This window comes from Zasmidium cellare, assembly GCF_010093935.1.
Source record: "Zasmidium cellare ATCC 36951 unplaced genomic scaffold M409scaffold_4, whole genome shotgun sequence".
Classification (NCBI taxonomy): Eukaryota; Fungi; Ascomycota; class Dothideomycetes; order Mycosphaerellales; family Mycosphaerellaceae; genus Zasmidium; species Zasmidium cellare.
This window is the reverse complement of record NW_022986948.1, coordinates 620,169-641,955: the sequence shown is the minus strand read 5'-3', so window position 1 is coordinate 641,955 and position 21,787 is coordinate 620,169. Positions and strand designations below refer to the sequence as shown.

At 53.3% G+C, this 21,787-nt stretch overlaps 10 protein-coding genes across 10 annotated transcripts; 5 read left to right on the top strand and 5 right to left on the bottom strand.

The window, feature by feature from the left end:
- Nucleotides 1-16: 16 nt before the first annotated feature.
- Nucleotides 17-2,708, top strand: M409DRAFT_50486 (uncharacterized protein; the record flags this gene model as incomplete). Its single annotated transcript, XM_033811550.1, has 3 exons — nucleotides 17-622; nucleotides 683-1,160; nucleotides 1,258-2,708. 3 exons carry the CDS (start codon nucleotides 17-19, stop codon nucleotides 2,706-2,708), a joined length of 2,535 nt encoding a protein of 844 aa, XP_033672748.1.
- A 446-nt stretch (nucleotides 2,709-3,154) lies between these two features.
- Nucleotides 3,155-4,138, bottom strand: M409DRAFT_50485 (uncharacterized protein; the record flags this gene model as incomplete). Its single annotated transcript, XM_033811549.1, has 1 exon — nucleotides 3,155-4,138. The coding sequence occupies one exon, from the start codon at nucleotides 4,136-4,138 to the stop codon at nucleotides 3,155-3,157; it is 984 nt and encodes a 327-aa protein (XP_033672747.1).
- Nucleotides 4,139-4,849: 711 nt separating this feature from the next.
- M409DRAFT_18090 (uncharacterized protein) lies at nucleotides 4,850-5,695 on the top strand (the record flags this gene model as incomplete). Its single annotated transcript, XM_033804351.1, has 1 exon — nucleotides 4,850-5,695. One exon carries the CDS (start codon nucleotides 4,850-4,852, stop codon nucleotides 5,693-5,695), a length of 846 nt encoding a protein of 281 aa, XP_033672746.1.
- Nucleotides 5,696-6,200: 505 nt separating this feature from the next.
- Nucleotides 6,201-7,177, bottom strand: M409DRAFT_50483 (uncharacterized protein; the record flags this gene model as incomplete). The annotated part of the gene is made up of 4 exons (XM_033811548.1): nucleotides 6,201-6,413; nucleotides 6,600-6,735; nucleotides 6,789-6,854; nucleotides 6,912-7,177. 4 exons carry the CDS (start codon nucleotides 7,175-7,177, stop codon nucleotides 6,201-6,203), a joined length of 681 nt encoding a protein of 226 aa, XP_033672745.1.
- Nucleotides 7,178-9,370: 2,193 nt separating this feature from the next.
- Nucleotides 9,371-10,348, top strand: M409DRAFT_18088 (uncharacterized protein; the record flags this gene model as incomplete). Its single annotated transcript, XM_033804350.1, has 1 exon — nucleotides 9,371-10,348. The coding sequence occupies one exon, from the start codon at nucleotides 9,371-9,373 to the stop codon at nucleotides 10,346-10,348; it is 978 nt and encodes a 325-aa protein (XP_033672744.1).
- A 128-nt stretch (nucleotides 10,349-10,476) lies between these two features.
- Nucleotides 10,477-11,805, bottom strand: M409DRAFT_18087 (uncharacterized protein; the record flags this gene model as incomplete). Its single annotated transcript, XM_033804349.1, has 1 exon — nucleotides 10,477-11,805. One exon carries the CDS (start codon nucleotides 11,803-11,805, stop codon nucleotides 10,477-10,479), a length of 1,329 nt encoding a protein of 442 aa, XP_033672743.1.
- Nucleotides 11,806-12,504: 699 nt separating this feature from the next.
- Nucleotides 12,505-13,839, top strand: M409DRAFT_18086 (uncharacterized protein; the record flags this gene model as incomplete). The annotated part of the gene is made up of 1 exon (XM_033804348.1): nucleotides 12,505-13,839. One exon carries the CDS (start codon nucleotides 12,505-12,507, stop codon nucleotides 13,837-13,839), a length of 1,335 nt encoding a protein of 444 aa, XP_033672742.1.
- A 952-nt stretch (nucleotides 13,840-14,791) lies between these two features.
- On the top strand, nucleotides 14,792-16,563 carry M409DRAFT_18085 (uncharacterized protein; the record flags this gene model as incomplete). The annotated part of the gene is made up of 4 exons (XM_033804347.1): nucleotides 14,792-15,034; nucleotides 15,094-15,540; nucleotides 15,585-15,906; nucleotides 15,977-16,563. The coding sequence occupies 4 exons, from the start codon at nucleotides 14,792-14,794 to the stop codon at nucleotides 16,561-16,563; spliced, it is 1,599 nt and encodes a 532-aa protein (XP_033672741.1).
- Nucleotides 16,564-17,172: 609 nt separating this feature from the next.
- On the bottom strand, nucleotides 17,173-19,020 carry M409DRAFT_63405 (uncharacterized protein; the record flags this gene model as incomplete). Its single annotated transcript, XM_033815588.1, has 5 exons — nucleotides 17,173-17,757; nucleotides 17,817-18,089; nucleotides 18,141-18,603; nucleotides 18,754-18,775; nucleotides 19,002-19,020. 5 exons carry the CDS (start codon nucleotides 19,018-19,020, stop codon nucleotides 17,173-17,175), a joined length of 1,362 nt encoding a protein of 453 aa, XP_033672740.1.
- Nucleotides 19,021-19,747: 727 nt separating this feature from the next.
- On the bottom strand, nucleotides 19,748-21,104 carry M409DRAFT_18083 (uncharacterized protein; the record flags this gene model as incomplete). The annotated part of the gene is made up of 3 exons (XM_033804346.1): nucleotides 19,748-20,128; nucleotides 20,182-20,787; nucleotides 20,913-21,104. The coding sequence occupies 3 exons, from the start codon at nucleotides 21,102-21,104 to the stop codon at nucleotides 19,748-19,750; spliced, it is 1,179 nt and encodes a 392-aa protein (XP_033672739.1).
- Nucleotides 21,105-21,787: the final 683 nt, after the last annotated feature.

The following is a 21,787-nucleotide window of genomic DNA, read 5'->3' as shown; positions in this document are numbered from 1 at the left end:
CAGTGGATAGGCTTATATGGCCGCCTACGACATCCAGCGACATTTCAGTGGTCTCCGCGTACAGACCGCCCGCCGGCGCCGCGACCCCTTTGCCGAGACGTTTGATGATGACAGTGAGGACGAAGGCAGGAAGAGCAGGACCAAGACCAAGGCTCCGGCCGCAGCCAAGACACCGGCAACCGCCCCGGCCAAAACGAGCGTCGCCTCACCCTTTGCATCTCTCGACGCCCTGCGAGACAGCGACGATGACTTCCTAGACGTCCCGACGCAGAAGAAGAGAACCGACCGCCGTCCCAGCCCGGCGCCTGCGAAACTTGCAGCGCAGCGCGTGATCGACGGAGCTGGCCGACGAGGCTCGCTGCCTGGTGCCCTCCCCAGCACCGACCCCAAGAAGGCTGCTGTGCTCGCGGCTGGTCCGTTGGCATATCTCGACGAGAGCAGCGACGACGAACCTCTTGTGCGCCTCTCCCGTAGCGACAGCCCGGCATCCCGCAAGGGCTCCAACGACCCCAGTGCCCGCTCTCAGACCCCCCGAGGCGACACGCTCGCAGCGAAAGAGCAGTCTCCAAAAAACATAATCGCACCTCCCAAACACACCGTCGCGTCGCCCTTTGCCGGCACGGTATGAAACACTGCTGCAATCACGTGACTCGTATAACCCGACGCTAACCCCAGATTCCAGAAATACCTGCAGGACAGCGACAGTGACGAGGAAGCCGTCTCCTCTCGCAAGAACAGCGCCGACAGCGGCAACTCTCCGGAACGCAAAGCAAACAGCACCAACGGCGAACCCAGCAAGCACCTCGATGTCAAGCGCGTCGACAAGCCCAAGCAGAATGGCTCAGGCGTCTCATGGCGCGCCTTCTCCGCCAGCCGCGCAGAGCAGCGCTACGCCGAGGTCGAGGCTCTCCAGGCAAGCCTTAGGCAGCGTGGAAGGACCATATCCTTCTGCCCGCACGTTACAACCGACGACGGGAAGCGAATCCCTCTTAGTTCAACATCTGAACGCGGACCCGGCCCAAAGGGAAGAGCAAGAGGAAAGTCTCCGCCGAGACGAGCTGAGGACACGAAGCCCCACAGCGATGAGGTGGCTAATCGGACAGGAGGAGGACCAGTGGGAATCTACAACCCGGTCGAGTTCAAGACGAACCCATTCACCGGTACATAGCGCCCGGACTGAGCGTCGTGGGAATATCTCGCTTACTTTGGGTGCGCAGGAGATCCTGTCCGGCGATCGAATAGCGACGACCGAGGCAGCGATATCAAACGACCTGGACCGGTCAATAACAGCCTCCCTGACATCCGCATCGACGATATCTCCCAGCAATGATCGCGAGCTGCAGACTCCTGTGTCACCTACAAGCACCAGCGCCCTTACCGACTCGATCGAATCAATAGCCGCCAAATTAACAGTCTCGCCGCAAACAATACCTGAATCGCAGCGGGTCGATCATTCTGTGTACTCGCCTGTTCTGATGTCGCCGACCGCAGAATTCGACCGTGATCAGCTCAGCAGAAATTCGAGCACACGGTCCATACGTATGCCACGCCCCTCGAGGATACCTAACTCTGGATCCAGACGCAACTCGCGGCGATCTACATCTGCTAACACTTCAGTCAGTCCTGCGCATGCTTTCCTCTCAAACTGGGCCAAGGCAGAAGCCGAGGAAGCGGCTGCCGAGCCCAAGCCTGATGATGAAGGTCAGTCCATTGGTCTCAACAACGAATACGTTATAGGTCGGACCATCAATCGCGGAGGCTTTGGCGTTGTCAAAGAAGTCCATTCGCTTGAAGAAAATGGCCATCGAGTCGTTCGCGCTGTCAAAATCGTCCGCAGAAATATCGGTGGGGTCAACGAAGCCGACAACGACAAGGCACAGCAAGAAGTGGAGCATGAAGTATCGATCTGGCGATATCTCAAACATCGGCACATACTGAGCCTGCACGCCGTGTATGAGACCGATTTCGCAACCTTCTGTGTTATGGACCTCAACGTTGGCGGTACACTCTTCGATCTGGTACGAAAGTGCAGGCAGAACGCATCAGCCAACAACGGGCGAAAAGGTCTTCCTGCGCATCTTGCCAAAAGCTACGCATACCAACTGGCGTGCGCTTTGAGATACTTGCATGAAGACATCCGGGTCTGTCATCGCGATGTCAAACTGGAGAACTGTCTGGTTGACTTGACAGTGCCTAATGCTGATGTCGAAGGTGGTAACCTCAGACTCTGCGATTTTGGTCTGGCGGATTTCCTCCACAGTGAGAGCATCGATGAGACGACAGCGCCAGACAGATACTCAGAGCATTTGTCGCTTTCGACTGAAATACCCGTTACTACTGCCTCGTCAATCATTGGTACGCTGGAATACGCCTCTCCGAAAGGTCTCTCCGTCAATCGCAAGCTATTCGAGACAGCTGGCGATGTCTGGGCTTTCGGTGTCATCGTCTACGCACTTTGTACAGGCGACCTGCCATTCAAACATGCGATGCCCAGCAAAACGGCCGAACTGATCCTCAGAGCAGACTGGGACGAGACCGCACTTCGCGAAGTCGCAGCAGGAGGCGGAGACGTCATCGACCTGGTCAAAGGCTGCCTGGAGAAAGAGATTGACATCAGATTTACGATCAGCGACGCTCTCCGATCCCCATGGTTCGAGGGATGTCGCGAGGAAAGCGAGGAATCTTTACGAGGGAATGGATGGAACTGAACGACACTTGCAGACACCAAAAAACACACCCACGACTTTGATGACAGGTTAACCAAGGAAAAAAACGGGACAGGAGTGAGGCGCTTTGAGATATTGGGTTCGGATTGTGCAAAATTGGGCACACACGACGGGCGCACAACCTTTGAGACTGGGATACCCCCTGCGCTGCGATTTTTGGTCTATTCAACTCCATCCGATTACTATTATTACTACGACTGTAAGCAAAATACCCATAGCGTGAATTGATGAAAATTTGTCTTTTTAGATTGATCACGTACAGTGCTTCCTTATAGTATTCGTGGTACGTTGCTCAATCGATGCAGTGAGATCTTCTTCTCGTTGGCCTCAGCATAATCGTATGTGAGCCATCAAAAACTGAACTTTCACCCGACCTCCTCATCCCCTCGCTCAAATCACTCTCTCTATCAATCAACTCACCAACTCACTCAATCATGCAAATCCCTCTCCAACGTCACCTCCGGCCGATCAATCCGATAAATCACCTTAGCCGCATTCAAATACGCCTCATACTCAACCTCCTCTCCCCCCTCCTCCCCCTCATCCAAATCATAATGATAATGCCCACCACTCCCCCCACCCCCGGCCTCGAAACAATGCGTATGCTCCATCCTCAACCCCATTTTCTTCTCCGGATCCGCAGAGTGGAAAACCGTCAGACACACGATGGGCCCGGGGAAGTCGTGGTAGGTGAGCCAGTCGTTGAGGTGTTTGGCGTCTTTGAAGGGCAGCTGGGAGGCTGGGGGGAAGTCGGGCATGACGTGGAATTTGGCCTTGCCGGACTTGAGCAGGAAGACGCCGCCGAGGGAGATGGGGCGCGCGTCGCCGTAGTGGGCGTGCAGGGCGTGGCGGAGGAGGTCGGTGAAGGATTTCTGAGAGCCGCGGCGGCCTTTGGCGGTGATTTTGAGGACGGGGCCCGGGAGCCCCGCGCTGCCGTAGAGGTTGATCATGAGGGCGCAGTCGGGGGTTGGGGAGGGTTCGCAGGAGGGTTCCCCCGGGGGGTCTTCGTATTTGGTGTAGTAGGTCTGGTTGTCGAGGTTATCGAAGGAGTCTCTCCAGCTGAGGTTCGGGGCGAGTTCTGAGTTCATGCCGATGATGTGGAAGGGTCCGGCGCCGGCGCCGAGGAGGTGGCCGCCTGTGGGGGACATTTGCATTTCGCGGGCGAGGTTGAGGAGGGACCATTTGCAGTCGAGGCGCGGTGTGGGGAAGAGGTTCGGTTGGCCGCCGATGTCTGCTATGCTTTCGTTTCCTGTGAGGCCTGAGGTGGCGAGGTGGTAGGGGGGTTGGCGGAGGTCTGGACAGGGGGAGACGGTGATGGAGGAGGTTTTGTAGTTGGATTCGAGGGCGGGTTTGAGGACTTGGGCGAGTTCGTCTAGGGAGGGTGGAGAGAGGGGGTATTGTTGGGTCGGCATGGTTTTGACTTGTAGGTGTTGGTCGTGCCAGTAAGATGGTAGTCTTTCTCCTGGCGGATGTAATAAGAAGATGGCAGGTTCAAGAGATGTTGGAATGAAACGAGATGGGAGACAAGGGAACGGAAGGGACTCGGAGCTCTGTCTTATTAACCAATTGATCTTACGGAAGCGTTTGGCGGAGTCATAGGAGCATCAATTGGTGTTTCTTATGCAATTTGGACAGAATGTAGAAGAAAGAGAAGAGGAAGAGCATCGAGTTGAAGTGAGGATCGTCATCCGCTGGACCGTGCGCTTGAGGTGAGGTTCGACTCCCACTTCACCTCATCGGCCTTTGACCGTCTTCAAAACAACATCATCGCAAAAATATTCCGCCGACATCGCAGATTGGTATAGAGAGCATTCAGAACTCAGTTGCTACACAATAAATTTCTCGCCTGGGCGCGATTGCTCAAACAAGGCTGGAATCTCGAACCCTCGGTCCTCCACTTCAAGGCTCCATCTACCCCTCGTGGCAGTGGAAATGGTTAGGATGACGACTTCGGAGCACTTTCCAATGCTGATATCCCTTGTTTGGGATGCATGTCACTCGTCTCGAGGCAAGTGATAGCCGTTGTCCTTGCCATTCTCAGTATTTCTCAAAAGAACATCCGTTCGTCTTCAAGATCTTCCAGCCTTTTACCTCACCCTGTAATTTCGTACCGGTGTTCCGTCATGACTTCTAAATTCCCTATATATCCTGACCTGAAAGGCAAAGTCGCACTGATCACAGGAATCGGCCAAGTCGGTATCCCTGATTCACCCACCTGGGGCAATGGAGCAGCAACAGCGAGGTTGCTCGCAGCTAACGGCGTCAAGATCTTTGGCTGTGACCTAAAGATCGAAGCAGCCGAGTATACCAAACAACGACTCCTGAAGGACAAACCCGAAGCCATCTGCGATGTAGTAGCCGCCGACATGACCAACATCAACGACATCGAGAAATTCGTCAATGGAGCATTGGACAAGCACGGCCGGATACACATCCTATACAACAACGTCGGGATGACCGCTCCTGGAGACCCAGGAACTATCTCCGAAGAACTCTGGCAAAAGCAATTCGACCTAAACCTCAACAGCGTCTTCCGGTGCTGCCGTCTGGTCCTCCCCATCATGGAACGACAAGGCTCCGGCTCGATCGTCAACAACGCCTCCATAACAGCCTTACGCTACATCGGCAAGCCGCAAATCGCTTACGCCACCGCAAAAGCCGCCGTGATTCAATACACCAAAGCGACCGGATGCATGTACGCCTCCAAAGGCGTCCGGATGAACTGCGTTGTTCCTGGATTGATGTACACTCCGCTGGTCGAGAATATGGAGAGGAGTGATAGGGAAGAGGATCGAGAGGTCGCGAGGAAGATCACCCAGCATAATGTTCCTATGGGCAGGATGGGCGGTAGTGTCGATGTGGCGAATGCGGTGGTATTTCTCGCGAGTGATGCGGCGAAGTATATTACTAGTCATCCGCTTGTGGTGGATGGGGGGATTACAGAGTCGACGGGGACTGGTGGGGTTTGAAGGGTTTGTGAAGGGGACTGGCCATGCTGAGGTACTTGAGGCTGCATTGGAGTCCTCGAATGGCGGACGCGGTAACTAGGTCATAAGGATTCGAAAGGGGTACTATGCTGTTGTTTCTTCCAAGCATGCTTCATTAGCGGCCATTTTTGGAAGCTCATATGTCGGAGAGAGCTTGAACTAGCGTAGACGCAGTCGGCAAGATTCAGCTTTATAGATCCTATATCTGTGAGATTGCAGGTGGCTGTCCATTAGGAAGCCCAAGGAGAGCAATGCAGGCGAAAAAACGTTTTAAACATTTGATAACAAGTACGGCCAGACAGGAGACTTGACAATGTAGGCAGCAAAGCAAAGCTTTCCATTTTCTGATCAACGACTGTGCCCACGAGAAACATCAAGCACCAAGGAGACTAGTTCTACAAAACCGACGTTCCACCAGCAACACTTTCCAGCAACTCGCTGTCAAGGCTCGTCGACAGACACCCTCGACTAGCACGTGGCGAGTGGCCTAGAATTGACCACCCTGATAGCCACCCTGCTGCCAGATCGGGCACTGCTGAGCACCACCACCGTATTGTCCAGGACGGTTTACATTGCCAGGAATGACCGCTGGTCCAGGACCAAACCCAGGGGCGATGCGATCGATAGTCTGACGCTTCTGGAAACCACTCTGACCGAAGTTCTGGCCGAAGCCGCCCTGGTTCCAGCCACCGTTGTTGTTCTAAAGTTGGTCCCAGATGGAGCAGAAGGCTTGCTCGGGGTCGCCTTCTTGGCCGGGTTTGTAACCGCCGTTGCCTTGGGAGCAGGCCTGGGGGCACCAATTCTCGCATTGCTGCTCTTGCCAGTCCTGGTATTGCAGTCAGCATGCAGAGCCTGTGACTCGTTTGGGATTGTGGGTGTGGCTTACCTGACCGTCGAAGTACTGGTCGCAGTAATCTTCGCATTGCTCGCTGCAATCGTCGTCGTCTTGGCCATTCTGCGCCTTTTGCTCTTCTCGCTTCAAGAGGCCACCGAGGCCGCCACCAGAGCCACCTCCGAGTGGACTTGTCACAGAAGTTAGCAGAAAGATGAGTTCGGCTGCTGCGATCTCACTTACAGGACGTTGCTCACACTGGAGAACAAGCCGCCGCCAGGACCGCCACCGCTGCCGCCGCCGAATGGACTGTGCGAGTCGTTGAGTCAGCTAACGAATTGACGGGTTTGGAATTCAGTCACTTACAGGATGCCACCTCCCTGACCACCGCCTCCGCCAAGGCCATTGAGAATCGAGAAGGGGAACCCTCCTCCTTGTCCGCCTGGCTGTCCGCCGCCTTGGTAGCCGCCACCTTGGTAGCCACCACCTTGGTACTTGCTCGCACCATAGTTGTTACCACCACTGAAGCCATCCTGCTGCAACTGAGGGCTACGGCGACCCACAGCAGGCATGCAGTTGGCGATGCCAGCAGCGCCAACAGCAACGGTGATGATGATGGATTGGGTATGCATTGTGTCTGTGAAGGAATGTGTGTTGTTCAAGGAATGACAATGTGCTTGATGTCAAATGAGAGTGACCGATGCTGGAACGAAAGTGCGTTCTTGGGGACGATTTGCGGGTTTATATACGCTCGTTTCAAGACACTTGAGAAGGAGACGTCGAGTCTGTCGACCTCGGGTTGACTGCCGTTTCATCGATGATGAGGATCCAGACGATTGAAGCTGGCGATCAATGTTGCAGCACAAGCCTACTGACCAGCGACGAAATTGCGGTGACCTTGAGCATGAACCTTGGTTCGATAGTTGGATTGTTTGAGCCGTTTGAAGTGGTGGCCAATTCCGCAGGCAGGTGGCGAAAGTCGCGATACGATGAGGTTCAAGAACATTTGCAGGAGGATCCTGACTGTCTGTTTGACTTCGTGGAGTCTTCGAAGGCTGGAAGGTTCGTGCGGACCGGCATTGCTAGGCGTAAGTTGTGGTTGCCAGTCATGGTATGTCGCAAGACAGTGTCGATGAAACGCTTAACCTTCGCAGGGAACCTGGTGGACCTGATGCAAAGTCTGTGTTCGCAAGCTTCGCGAATGTTGTGGAGACAGACGTGTTTGCTCAGAACGTGATCGAGAAATGCATTCCTAAACCCCAGTGGAGGGCTGAGGTCTGGCTGAAACAAATGTGGAGTTCGCATCCTCGAGAGCAACCTGGAGAGGTCCAGGCCGTATGTTGATGACCTATGTGAACCGAAGATTGAGCGTCATTGTCACCTGTGGAGACATGTTGAATCAGTCCAGAGTGACAGTCACGTTCCATCACATGGTGCCCCATATATTCTCATGTAGTAGAAAACGTGTTCAATCCATCACCTCGTGGAATGTGGGATGTCAAATCTCATCGCAAGGTCTGTGATACATGGACTCTGACTATTGTGATGTTGGCCAAGACAGGCGGTAAGATCGTAGCCGCCGGGCATGAGATAACCGCATCGTTGAAACTTGGGCTCGAGCGGGCGTAGGGCGTCATTGTTGTGCAAAATGGCAGCTGTCGGCAAGGGCTCAGTTCTGTTCAAGCAGCTCAATGGTGAGTAGAACTTTCTGGACATATGTGGCATGAACATTGCTCGGTGCTTTTCCTCTCGTGGTATTTCTATTCCGGTAGTCCATGATGATATCGGTTGCCACTCGATATGCTCGACTTCTGCCGCTCATTGTTCAATTTTATCGGCATGTGCTCTCATCGACCTTGGAATTAAACCTTCGATTGCCCTTCGCAATATTGGAACGTCAGCTTAACGGAGCAAATGAACACGGACATGCTGCAACTATGGCAGTATAACTTAGACCAGGTATAAGCGAACGTGGTGATGTCGTTATTTTGACTTGGCCTTCGTTACTAACCTTAGAAGGACGAACGACTCCACACAAGGATCCTGTAAAGCAGAATTCCACTCAAGCTTAAGCTTCTCCCCTCAGCGTTCCAAAGAAGATCATAAATCTTCGCTGACACCGGAAACAGGCTGGGTTCGTTGACTGACTTGGTTTGACACATGAACAGGACTGGTCCCAAAGGTAAGGTGCTATTGCTTGGCGCATCTTTGATATGGATATCGTTTGAGCGTTGAAAGCCTTGTGTCGGAATCGTCTGAAGCGGGTTGACCACTACCCGAGAAAAGTATGTGGAGCTACAGGACAATTGATCGGAATCAATGGTCTGAACGGAGCTGAGTATCCGACAGAGTTCCAAATATTCCTGCAATGGTGGAACTCGTCTTGAGATGTCTTGGATTGGGGAATCGGACAAGCCTTCTTCAGTTTCGAGAGAAACGCAAAGTAGTCGACAGACCAGACAGCAAAGGCGCAATTTCCCTCCTCAGCGCCGTTGCTCAGAAAGTGGTCGGCTCGTCCTGTATTGCGTAGCTGCTACTGAAACTCCAGGTCTAAAGTGCAAAATCAGTCGACGCCTCTGCTCTGGCATGTATCTATCGTTCATGTCTTTCGCGAACGAAAAGTAGGATATTGTTGTTGTTGGTGGAAGAAGGTGATGTCCAAGGGGAGAGGACGAGGTTTGGTAGGATCGCGTTAGTCATTCACCTCCGCGGCAGAGATCTCTTGGCGTGAAGTTTAATCCGAGAGCTAGTCGTGAGATCATCCACTTGAGATCTTGACATTGAACGCGGTTTTCATCTCCATCCACAAGACACCATATTTCACAATGGCAACCAACACGGTCTGCTCATCGTGCCTGCGGGCTATACGTCAACAGTCTCGCTTCAATATCCAGAAAGCACCTTCCAGATCAGCCAGAGTCTACCAGCCAGCACAACGGAGCTTCACCATAAATACACGCAGTCAGGCTGAGGAGAAACCATCCAAGAGACCACCACCTCCACCACAGCCGGCACACGAAAAGAACATCGACACACCTGCCTTCCAAAACTTCGCCGCCCAACTCCGCAAGACCAATGCCCTCCGTTCCACGACTGAACCCTACATTGCCTACGGTGGAACCGAAGACCTCTTCCAAGAATGCAGTCGACAATGCAGCTACACGATACCCTCAGCGCTCGAGAACCCACCCGCAACGCCACTCATGAATGAATCAGGCGACCACTTAGGTCAAGGTAGCGGATGGTGGCTAGAGTCCAAAACGAAGAACGGCCTGGGTCTAGAAGTAACTTTCAACTCCTGGGCACAAGTCCTCTTCCTACACATGTGGATGCTCACCGTGAGATTTCGATGTTTCCCGGAGAAGTATGTCAAGGATTGGCACCAAAATCTGCTCGACCACTTCTTCTACGCGGCGGAAGATCGCATGGCGACGTGGCATGGCATGGCAGCAAGAGGTGTGAGGAACAAGAACTTGAAAGATTTGTGGCTGCAGTGGAGGGGTGTTCAGTTGGGATACGACGAAGGGTTGATCAAGGGTGATGCGGTGCTGGCCGCGGCCATATGGCGGAATGTTTTCAAAGCCAATGAGAATGTTGATATTGGCGATGTGGCCACGGTGACTGCGTATGTCATGCGCGAGCTACAACGGCTTGGGGCTATGGATGATACGAGAATCACTGAGGGGCAAGTTAAATTCAGTGACCCGAAGACGCTTGCGACATCATTGGCGAAGGAGAGCCCGTCAATGCGAGACCATCTGACGGCCGAAGAGCTCAAGGCGCCGCAGCGAGTAAAGGAGTAGACGTGGAACGAGGTTGTTAAAATTGCCAACAATCATTGTAGAGTAGCTGTATGAAACTCCAACGGAGATCAAATGGGTATCATGCTGTGTCCCTTATCCAGTCAAACGCCTTTTCCCTTACCCAGTTCTCAATCCTCGTATCTTGGCTGGTCATCATCTTCTTCCGCCTTGGCCTCATTGCCAATCTTTGTAGCCGATGCTCGTTGCGCCGCTTCTTGAGCCTGTTGCGCTTTCAACGCCTCCTGCCGCTTCTTTTGTTCGTGCTCTTTTCGGGCGGTTTGAACGGCTGCGCGCTCTTTCCACGCAGCCTTGATGCGACCCGCAGAATCAATAAGATCCTGCTCACTCACAGCGTCCTCGATACTTTCAAGAACGCTGTCCACGGTGGAAATATGATTCGCGTGCTCTTTGTCGTCTCGGAAACGTGGTCTTCCATCATCGAGCTTCGGCCTCCACCGCCCAGTGTCCGCCTCGCGCCAGCATTCGATGATCCGCCAATCGAAAGCCTCATTCATGCTTTTCATCGCTTCCCACTCTTCGTCTGCCAGGTAAAGATCCGCAAATTTCTTGTAATAATCACGATCGCCATGATAGACCAAGAGTTCTATTTCAGGCTTCTGGTCGAAGTCTTCGTATGTGCCTTCATCGTCTTCTTCGAGTGGGAAAGATCCAAGCTGGAGTCGGAAATCGATCGTGTTTTCGTGCGGCGGTTTCCATTTGAGGATGTGAGGGTCGGTGCCGGCAACGTAGGGTGTAGACCGGCACGTGTAGATCAGGCCATCGTTTCCGTGTGTCAACTTTGGGATGACATCTTTGAACATCATCTCCGCAGCGTATCCCAGTTGTGGATCCTTTCTACGCAACTGGAAACGCATCTCGTTGGCGTCGGCTGGATAGTCACGCATGAAGGCCTTCAGCGGATCGAGTACGACTCCAATCTTGCCAACACGCGTATCGAATGTGCGGTGAGTGATACATTCGTTGTCCAAGGCCAGCATATCGAACACGAGGAACGTGAGCTCCTCCTTGCCATTCGGGTATCGATCTCGTACCAGCTCTCCGTCCAAGATGGTGCCAATGTGCCAGTTGTATAGCATATACGGCTTTTCGCCCGCGGCAGGCTTCATGTTTACTGGAGGGATGTGCAGGTACCCCGGCTCGACATAGTAATAGTCATTCTTGCGATCGATCAAGAACTGTGCCTCTATTTCCTTGCCTGTTCCGTCCAGGATTGTAGTCAGGTAGAGGAGACATCTGATGCCGTCGGTCTTCTCGGCAACGAAGTAGTCGGCTCCCTCAAGCTCGAGCAAGTGTTTCCGGGCGAAGGAGACCGGCTGCGCGCCTGGGAAGCCGATGTGTGGTCGTTTGAGGAGGTCAGCTACGGTGTCCTGATGAAAACGCGCAACGTCTCGCGGTATCTTTTTCGCGACCGCGTCAAGAGTGACTGAGGATCCCATGGTTAGCAATGGTGGTGCATAGTTTGGACAATGAGGTGTGCGACAAGAGACGAAGTGAAGTGCAAGTCGGAGACCAAAGCCGTGCGGGGCGAGCCGGATGGTCCGTGCTTCTCTTGTGACAACGACTGCCTTCTTCACGTCTCACTTCCATCCTCTCAGCACGTGAACGACAGAACACGCCGAGATTCGGACAGAGTGACAAGCGACGGCGGCATGTCTTCACCGTGTCGCCGAACAAGATACTGTCGTGGCACCTGGTGGCGGGCCGCCAAGACAATGGTCTTCCTGCAGAGGAGAGAATGTGGGCCTCTGTTGGCCCTTTATTACAAAAGCAAAAAATACGCCGACGCATGGGCTCACCTTGGTGGCACAGCCTTTATCTATCGCTGTTGAAGACGAGATTCTACGGATTCTGTCGACCAGGAATAGCTACAACGTGGACAAAACCTTCAACATCAGCCCGATATCAGTCAGGTACATATGCATGGGCTGTGGATACACCTCTTCTTGGCACATTCTAGTGCGCCTCAAAGGTGTCGATGAGGTACAGACCGTGACGTTGTCGACCCATCCTATGCGGTTCTTTTCGACGCTCCTCGCAATGCGAAGCTGTTGTATAAAGTCCACGAGCGAACCCCAAACCAATCTGTTCGCGCATTTACGCTCAAACCTCTCATCGCCTCTGCTCCAGCAACAGTGATGGGTTCCGAGCAATATCCTCTTCGCCAATCTGGCATCTACAGAAATCTACCAAACTTTGACACATCTATCAAGGACTTGACAGCAATCATCGTCGGAGCCACTGGGATTTCCGGCTTCAACACCTTGCGTTGTCTTCTGGACTCGCCACAACGATGGAAGACCATCTACGCCCTCTCACGCAAGCCTCCGACTGAGGAGATGTGGTCGCTCATGACGCCGGAGCAACAAGCACGAGTCCAGCACGTCCCAATAGACCTGTCCAAGTCCGCTGACGAAACATCCACGACTCTCGAACAGGCTGGCGTTCGCAGTGTGGACCATGTGTTCTTCTATGGATACATTCATCCAAAGGGCAAGTCTGCCATGGATCCTTCCATGGCTGACGCCCTGATCGAGACCAATGTACCCATCTTTGAAAAGTTCCTCCAGGCACTCGAGATCAGGAACATCGCACCAAAGCGCATCCTTCTCCAGACTGGTGGGAAACACTACGGCGTCCACGTTGGCCGCGCACGAACGCCATTTATCGAGTCTGACCCGCGGCCAACTCATGTGACAAAAAACTTCTACTACCCACAAGAGGACGCTCTTTTGAAATTTTGCGAACAGCATCCAACCACCAAGTGGAACGTCATTCGACCCTTTGGCATTATCGGTGCTACAGCGAACTCCGGTATAAATTTCTTCCTGCCATTTGCCATCTTTGCTGCAGTGCAAGCTGCCAACAATGAACCGATCTTTTTTGGTGGAGATATCGACGAGTGGCAACATCAATACACTCAGTCCAGCGCTAAACTTACTGGATACCTCTCGGAGTGGGCAGTCCTAGAAGAAACGTGCGCCAACCAAGCTTTCAACTCCCAGGATGGCAGTGCAATCAGTTGGGACAGGTTTTGGGAGGAGCTTGCCCGCTGGTACGGCGTCCAGAAAGGAGTCGAGGGCCCGGAGCTGGACGAAGCGAAATTCAAGAGCATCGAACTGGCCGGCGGCAAAGAATCTCCACTCGGATATGGGCCGCCACTCGCAATCAAGCTATCGCGTACCATTGTGGACTGGTCGAAGGACCCAAAGAATCACGCAGCATGGGAGAAGATCATGCAAGCATCGAAGGGAAAGATCACGGCGAACCCATTCGACGATGCTGGCGGCGACCTGTTTGAGCAGGGCGACTTCCTGTACGCAAACCCACAGCCGTCTATCGCCAAAACGCGCAGATTTGGGTTCTGTGGGTTCGTGGATACCATGGAGAGTGTGTTTGAGATGTATCAGGAGATGGCTCAATTGGGTGTGATACCTCCTCCCCTGGTGGATGCTGCGAGACCGATGGTATAGAAAGGTAGGTATGTATCGTCTCAATGAGCCGAAAGCCTACATCAAATTGACCTCAAATATCAGGCAAGGCCACCAGAAGTTAGGTATCACGGTGTCGACCATAACGATATATAATGGTGTCAGCCAGCTTCTCAGGAATTCGACATGTCTATTGAGTTCCCAGCTAATGGACGCAAGTTCAGCTTTCATCATCCCATCTGTGCGATCGAAGACCCTGGTGTCAAAGCGCGATCCCACAAGATGCTCTCCGCGGCGCTAGAGTGAGGCTGAACTCTATTCACTCGATCTACGACTACGTCATATCGATCGATCGTTTCTCGATGTCAAAGTACATGCCTGCACTTTCGAATTCCTCGCGGGATGTGAGACGCGCGATTTTAGCAGTCTGAATACACCTTGCGAATCTCGTTGAACAATCCTGTCAGGGTGCAACGAGCGAAGCCTGACAAACACGTTCGCCAACCACGGGCATAGACTAGAGCACCGAAAGTGCGAACTCTCTTCGTACGACGTTTTATCGGATACAAGCCGCATGACGGTAGGCTCAGGAACTTCGGTGACGCATCTACACTCTCTCCATGATTTGGTGGACCTATAAGATGCAGTCTAAGAGCGAAACTTCGCAACCGGGTCTGCCGAGTCGCCCGAGCCAGCCTTTCTGTCTGCTGTCTGCCGTCTGCCACGCTAAAAGTTGTCTCCAGAAAAGGACCTGCACATGTCGTCACCATTCGAGTTCATAAGAGCACCTCGGGCGAGAAGGTTTAGTATGAGCCCGTGTTGACGATGCGTCTATGAAGACGTAATGTATATGTACAAAAGCCAAGCCATCCCCAGTAGTACTTGAAGAGGTACTTCACACCATCTCAATGACACCGACTTGAAGTAGCCTATTGCCTGGTCATAAAGACCATTTATCTGCTTTGATTGCTTGCACATGGCCTCGTCAGGAGTCATGGCATCCCAGAGTGCACCTCGGCCAGACACGCAACGCAGTTCACAACTCTCAGAAACGAGCACGTTACATCGAAAAGGAAGCGAGGATCTTGAAAAGGACGCAGAGAAGGATGGCGAAGTAACAGATGAGAATGAAGACGCCGATGTAGAAAGACAGCAACCGAGTCAAGCTGCTGGCAAGGAGGATGAGAATGACCAAGACCCCAACGTCGTTGGCTGGGATGGACCCGATGATAAACTGGTATGTGCAGGAAACGGACAGCGATATTTGATCAGGATACTCGCTAACATCTTATCCAGAATCCCATGAACTGGAACCCGAAACGAAAATGGGCTATTGCTGTCTGCATGGGCATGATGACCCTTGTCGTTACCTTCGCCTCGTCAGTACTCAGCTCCGCCGTCCAACCGCTCTCCAAGGAGTTCCACGTTGGAACAGAAGTCGTCACGCTCAGCACCGCCCTCTTCGTTCTGGGCTTCGCTTTTGGACCTATCGTGTGGGGACCCTTTAGTGAGCTCTTCGGCCGCAAGACACCGCTCTTCGTAGGCTACATTATCTTCGCGATCTTCCAGATTCCGGTGGCTGTGGCCCAGAACCTGCAGACGATCATGATCTGTCGATTCTTTGGAGGTTTCTTTGCTAGCGCTCCGTTGGCGATCGTGGGTGGTGCGCTGGCGGATTTCTTCGATCCTATCAATCGGGGCGTTGCTATGAGCATTTTCGGTGCAAGCACGTTCTGTGGACCTGTATGTTCCCATCGATCTCGTATCATGCCAATCTAACACGCTAGGCGCTTGGTCCCATCACCGGCGGCTTTATCACCATGAGCCATCTCGGCTGGCGATGGACGCAATGGATCACCTTGATTATGGCAGCCTTGTTCGGTAGTATTGGTTTCATCGTCATTCCAGAGACGTTCGCTCCTGTCCTTCTCCAACGCAAGGCCAAGAAGCTGCGCTATCAAACACGTAACTGGGCGCTTCATGCCCCAGCCGACGAGAAGGAAGTCAACTTGCACGAGATCGCTGAGAAGTACTTGCTCCGACCTTTCAAGATGCTACTCCTCGAGCCAATCCTCGTCCTCGTCACGATTTACATCGCTTTAATCTACGGTGAGCTCCATCCCTCCCTCGGCCCCCGCTTTGCCATATCATCGCAACCACAACTAACATGTCCTCCTAGGCCTCATCTACGGCTTCTTCGAAGCTTTCCCTGTCTCCTTCCAAATGGAACGCGGCTGGAACCTCGGCGTCGGCGCTCTCCCCTTCCTCAGCGTCCTCATCGGCGTAATCATCGGCTGCCTCCTCATCGCCCTCATCTCCAAAACCCGCCTCAAACGCGTCATGGAACAGGAAAGCCACATTGTTCCCGAAGAGCGCCTCATCCCCATGATCATCGGTGGAGGCATCCTACCCATAGGGCTGTTCTGGTTCGGCTGGACGAGCTTCCCGAGCATCACCCCCTGGCCACAAATCATTGCCGCTGCCCCTATTGGCATGGGCCTCATGATGGTTTTCCTGCAAGGGCTAAATTATCTGATAGATGTGTACAAGATGAACGCCAACAGCGCCATCGCGGCGAATACGTTGTTCAGATCGTGGGTTGGGGCCGGCTTCCCCCTTTTCGCCACGCAGATGTTCAAGAATTTGGGAGTGCCTTGGGCGATGAGCTTGCTTGGGTTTCTATGTCTAGCACTATTTCCAGTGCCGATTGTGTACTTCATCTATGGAGCGAGGATCCGGAAGCTGAGCAAATTTTCACCTGAATAGGGGGAGATGTTGGAGGATTTGCATGTGACAACAGCGAGCTGCATTGCATGACTACGGAGTGCCTGGAAGCCTTAATGGACGAAAGATATAGATTTCATGACTGTATTATAGTATTAATTTGTACGACATCAACTTTAAGAGCAGAGATTTACATCCAAGCCCCTGATGCCACACTTGACACCCACCCTCGTCAAGCCAATCATGGTTTGATCTTACAGTGTCATCCCTCCGATTAACAAATCGACTAGGCCTTGAACGTCCGTTCCACTCTCGCGGCCAGTCGTTGACCTCCCTTTGCTGAGCTTGAGAGTGACGGCCTAGTTCATCGTAATAGTGGCCTACGTCGGATGGATCTTCTTCTCGAACTCGGCCTCCAAATCGGGGAAGGGAGTCGAAGGCAAGATATCCGGCTCCGTCTTACTGGTGTTGAGATCAGAGGCCTCTTCGTCGCCAACCAACTCGTCTTCTCTAGGCCCAAGCTGTCGAAGGAGAGCCAGGAGCCTGCTCGTGAGCAGTGAAAGACTCGATCGAAAGCATCAAACGTACGTACATATGGGTATAGCTCCTATCGACAATCTCCATTCCTTCGCTCGTCCCACAAGCAAGTATCTACACCCTAAACCTCCATCTCGGATCATTATCCCCCTGCCATTCTCCCTCAAGCACCTCAGGGGTCTGCGCAGCCTTCTCATCTCTCTGCTTGTTGATTTTGGTCAAATACACCCAGATGATACTAACGACCACAATATTGCCAACGAGGTATCCCAAAGCGACAGCATGTCCAACCACATATCGCGGTCCATCGTTATCACGATACAACTGCGTTCCAATCACAGCACCAAGGTTACCAATCGTGATTTGCATGCCGTTGGCCGCTGCACGCTTCGTCTGGCCACTGACGTTCATGGCTGGCCAGCTGAGTCCGAGGGCGACGGATGGGTAGATTCCTGCGGCGGCGAAGAAGACACCAACGTAGCTCACGCCAGGCTTCTTGGTGGGATCGGTGTTGCCGAGGAGGATGCAGTAGCCAATGATTGCGATGAGGGATGAGGCGATGATAAAAGGGGAGCGGATACCGACTCGTTCGGAGACGATTGCGTAGCCGACAGTCAGGATCGTGGCGAGGGCGTACGGTGGGACGCTGAGCAGTTGGGCTTCCCAGGACGAGTAGCCTAGAGCCTTGATGATGGATGGCTAGGTCTTGGTGTTAGTAACGTCGCCCATTCGCCGCTTGAGAATTTGTTTGAACTCACCAAGAACAGTGACAGGGTGTACAGGGGCAAACTCAGCGTGTGGAACACCAAGTTGTACAGCCAAACCTTTGGATCCTTAATAGCCTCCAAGACGTTGGCCCAAGTGAAACCCTCATGCTGAGTAGCATCGCTGTCGTCTTTCAGACGGTGATTGACCGCAGCCCTCTCGTCCTCGCTGAGGAATTTCGCCTTGGAGGGCCAGTCGGCAGTGTACCAAAAGGCCGCCACAGCAAGGACGCAAGTCAGAAGTCCTTCAATAATGAAGATCCATCGCTGTTAGAATGTCAGTAAGAAACCATCAGATCAGGGAAATGGGCAACGCACCCATCCGCTGTATCCACCAACGCCCCTCATAAATCCAATGCCATAGGCTAAGATTCCGCCAAAAGCACCAGCCAACGACGCCATGGCAAAGAACAACGCAACGCGGTACTGTCTCTCTGCTCGTTTGTACCACATAGACAGATAGAAGACGACTCCAGGAAAGAGTCCGCCTTCCGCAATACCAAGGAAGAATCTCACGACCAAGAAACCTGCAACACCGGACGAGCCCCCGTAGTACTGCACCACACCTTGCAATGTGGACACGATGCCGAATGCGAGAGTCACGATGGGTAACCAGAGCTTGGGGCCGATCCTCTTGAGTATGACGTTCCAGATGACTTCGAGGAGGATGTAGCCGACGAAGAACATGGTCAGGCCGGTATTGTATTGATTCCCGGTCATATGGAGGTCGTCAGTGAGGCCTTCTAAACGTGCGTTCGCCGTATTTGAGCGATCAAGGAAGCTTTCTACTCGTCAGTTTAAGGACTGGTCGTGTTTGAGGGTCGATCATGGGGGTCCATTGAGTCTCAGGAGGGGACAACTTGAAGCCAAAGAGGACCTCTGAACGCTCCTGAGAGCACACAACGAGTACGACGAGCGCAGAATCACTTACGAGAGAAGGTAAAGGACGCAGACTCCGGGCAAAAGGTGTAGGTCCAGCTTGCGGAGCAGTTTGTTCTCGTTGACGCCGTAGGTCTCCTCGAACTGCTCGCTTCCAGCCTTAGGCGAGTCCGTGGCGGAGGGAAGGCCATTCTTCTCGTCGCTGATGTCTTTTTCGTTGGACAGAGTGCCCCCCGTTACGTCTATACTCTCGTTAGCTGGAGGTCCACTGCCCACGTCCCAGGGACACCGCCATCATACCTGTATTATTGAGAGCCATGGCGACCGCAAGGCTTCAATCTAGAGCAGCGTCGAAAGGGAACAAAAACGCGCTCTCAAACGTGTTACAAAAAGGAAAAGACCCCAGCTCTATATCTACATCGACATGACGTTCCGAGGAAGTGCTTTGCCGCAGCGCACGAGCGAGCGAGCGCGCGCACGCAAGATCCATCGCCAATCACCCCAGCCAACGCGACCAGCACCAACGATCCCGCTGGGGCCATCGTTGCTGCACACGAGTTCCTGGGGCCGGATGTCGTGATTGTCACAGGCGCGCTATTTCCGTATTGGGAAGGAGGCTCGGGGCGTGCCGTAACTTTCTTTGCGATAGTCCGGCTTGTCACGATGGTAGAGGCGGCAATTATGGGATATTGGATGTCGTTGAGGATGAAGGAGCTGATGGGTGTGAGCTAGAGGATGGATCACAGGACGAGAGAGTGGAGGAGAGTTTCGGTGGTGGATGTTTTGAGGATAGAGAGTTGTTATGGACTTGCCGATGTGGAAGCGAGAGGCCGAAGTGTGCTTTAGCCAAAGCAAACATCAGCACACCGTCCATGTCGATCTGTCGCGGGTACCGCAGAATCCCACGTGCAATGATCTGGTGTGCACGAGGGATCGAGGGTTCGGTTCCATGATAGTCCCTGTATCGATGATTTCGCCATGCTGTGAGTGGTGAGTCCCCCTGTCTTACCATTCTCACGTGTGTAGCTCAAAGCAGGCGAGATCAATTAGCCTGTATGCCACCACTGGCCCTGACGCACTGCATCGATCTCCCGTTGGAGAGCAGCTTCTTTTGCTTTGCCATCGTTGACCTCTTCTTTCAACGAAGCGATCTCTGCAGCTTGCTGGGATGTCTTCTGCTCGTTTCTGGCGACTTGTGCCTTGAGCCTTTTGTTCTCAGCCTTCAAAGCGCTCTCATTTGGATCCACGGCCAGGGCTCCTTTGAGGTGCTCGAGTTCGTGAGTCTGTTGTCTGATCTTGACGTGAGCCTTTGACAGTTCGCCTGCAACCTTCTTCACATCGTCCTCCGTCTGAGTGCCACTTAGGATTTGAGCCGCGAGCTTTTGCTCGAAGGTTCGACGTTCGATGTAGCCCATGTTCGGTGGGACCTGTATGAACGTCAGCACAATGAATGAACCGCTCGATTGGATGCTATCCCTACCTCGCTCGGGTCGAATGGGCCCAGAGACTCACTGTCGCGTGGCGTGCCGTTCTCTAGACTCATACCCATCGACGGCTCCGCGGGCGACATCCCGAATGGCGATGTTGACCCTGTGGAAAAGGGATTGCTTGGGCGTGGCAAATGCGTCTTCTTCTCCTTCAGACTGAATGACGTTGCGCCATTCTTGACCAGCATGTCTTTCGGCGTGTACTGGTTGTGTCCGTGGCCTCTTGGGTTGTACTCTTCTGAAGTTGAAGACGGCATGCGTTTGCGTTTGAACTTCGACCCATCCAATCCAGGAGGCTCGTAACGATAGAGCACAGGCTGGTAGTCCCTCTCACCGGACAGAATATATGGCTCTCTGCCGCCTCCTGTGGCACCAGTGTGATACTTGGCATTTCCTTCGGCGTTTGAATCCTTGATGGCAGGTCGGCCACGATGAATACGTCGAGTGCGGATTTTGGCTGGACCACCGAACTCGTGTGGCCAGTTCTGTGAGAGCTTCGCGCGTGGGAGGTCTGATTCGAGGACCTCGTGGACTGCTCGATCGTCGAGCATAACAAACCTGGGCGGTTGGTTCTTGACAGTGATGGTGCCGATGTCGCTCTGTTTGGGATGTCAGTATTACAACACATGCCACGATCATCCCCACAATTCATTATGCTGCCGGCTGGCCGACGTCCAAAGCGGTGGGGTGGGAGCTAATCATGCCGTCGAGATGTTGTACCTACCTGGAATAGTCGCCAGCGCTTCTCAAGTGGAAGTGGAGGGCCCGGCCGATCGAAGTAGTCGGTGCCTTGGTCACCGTCGCCATCTCCAGGGCGCCATATCTCGCGCTCGAGGCCGGTGCTACGCTCTATGTAGATCTTGCGCTCAGTGGTGGCTGGATCGAGGAGGTCTTCGTCTCGAGGCTCGGAGTTCATGTTGTTGAAGGCCATGTAGTGCCTGTACTTGTGCGGGCGAAGAGGGGGTTGTTCACTTTTGGAACCTGTGCAATCTCGACGCCGTTTGTGTTGTCCGTGTCGCTCGTGCGGTGGCTGTTGCAAGAGTCGCGTGTGAGATTTGCGGAGAAAGTTTAGTTTCGCTTAGCGCAGGAAATATATGTTGCGTCAAGTGAATGACGCGGGCAGCTTCACTTCGCAACCCATGCAGCGCTCTATGGAGTGTCTTTGTGCTTGCTGACCGAAAGTGCTGGATGTTAGACTATCGACGAGGATCATGCTAGACGACTCAAGCACGCTCGAACATTCGAATTGTAGATTCTGAAGAAGGAGAGTGACTCGTCACAACGTTCGGACTGCGGATGTATTTGAAGGTCCTACGGCGTACGCGGCAATAAGCGCTCCATCACAAGAAGCCATGCTAAGAGTTCGTTTCCGCATATGGGCCTCAGAATGTTGCAGGGACTTCATTCCACTACTTTAGTACACGTAGAGACAAGAAGACGCCTTCTAGATCCGATTGTCACAGGAGGCCAAGCTTGTTGTTCGGATGGTACAGGTATTCCACGTTTCGCGTTTGCGACGCCGCTGATTGATTTTGGAGAGAGCTTCCGCGATTTAATTGGGTAGTCGATAGTAATGCCATGAAGAACAGTTGACCCGGA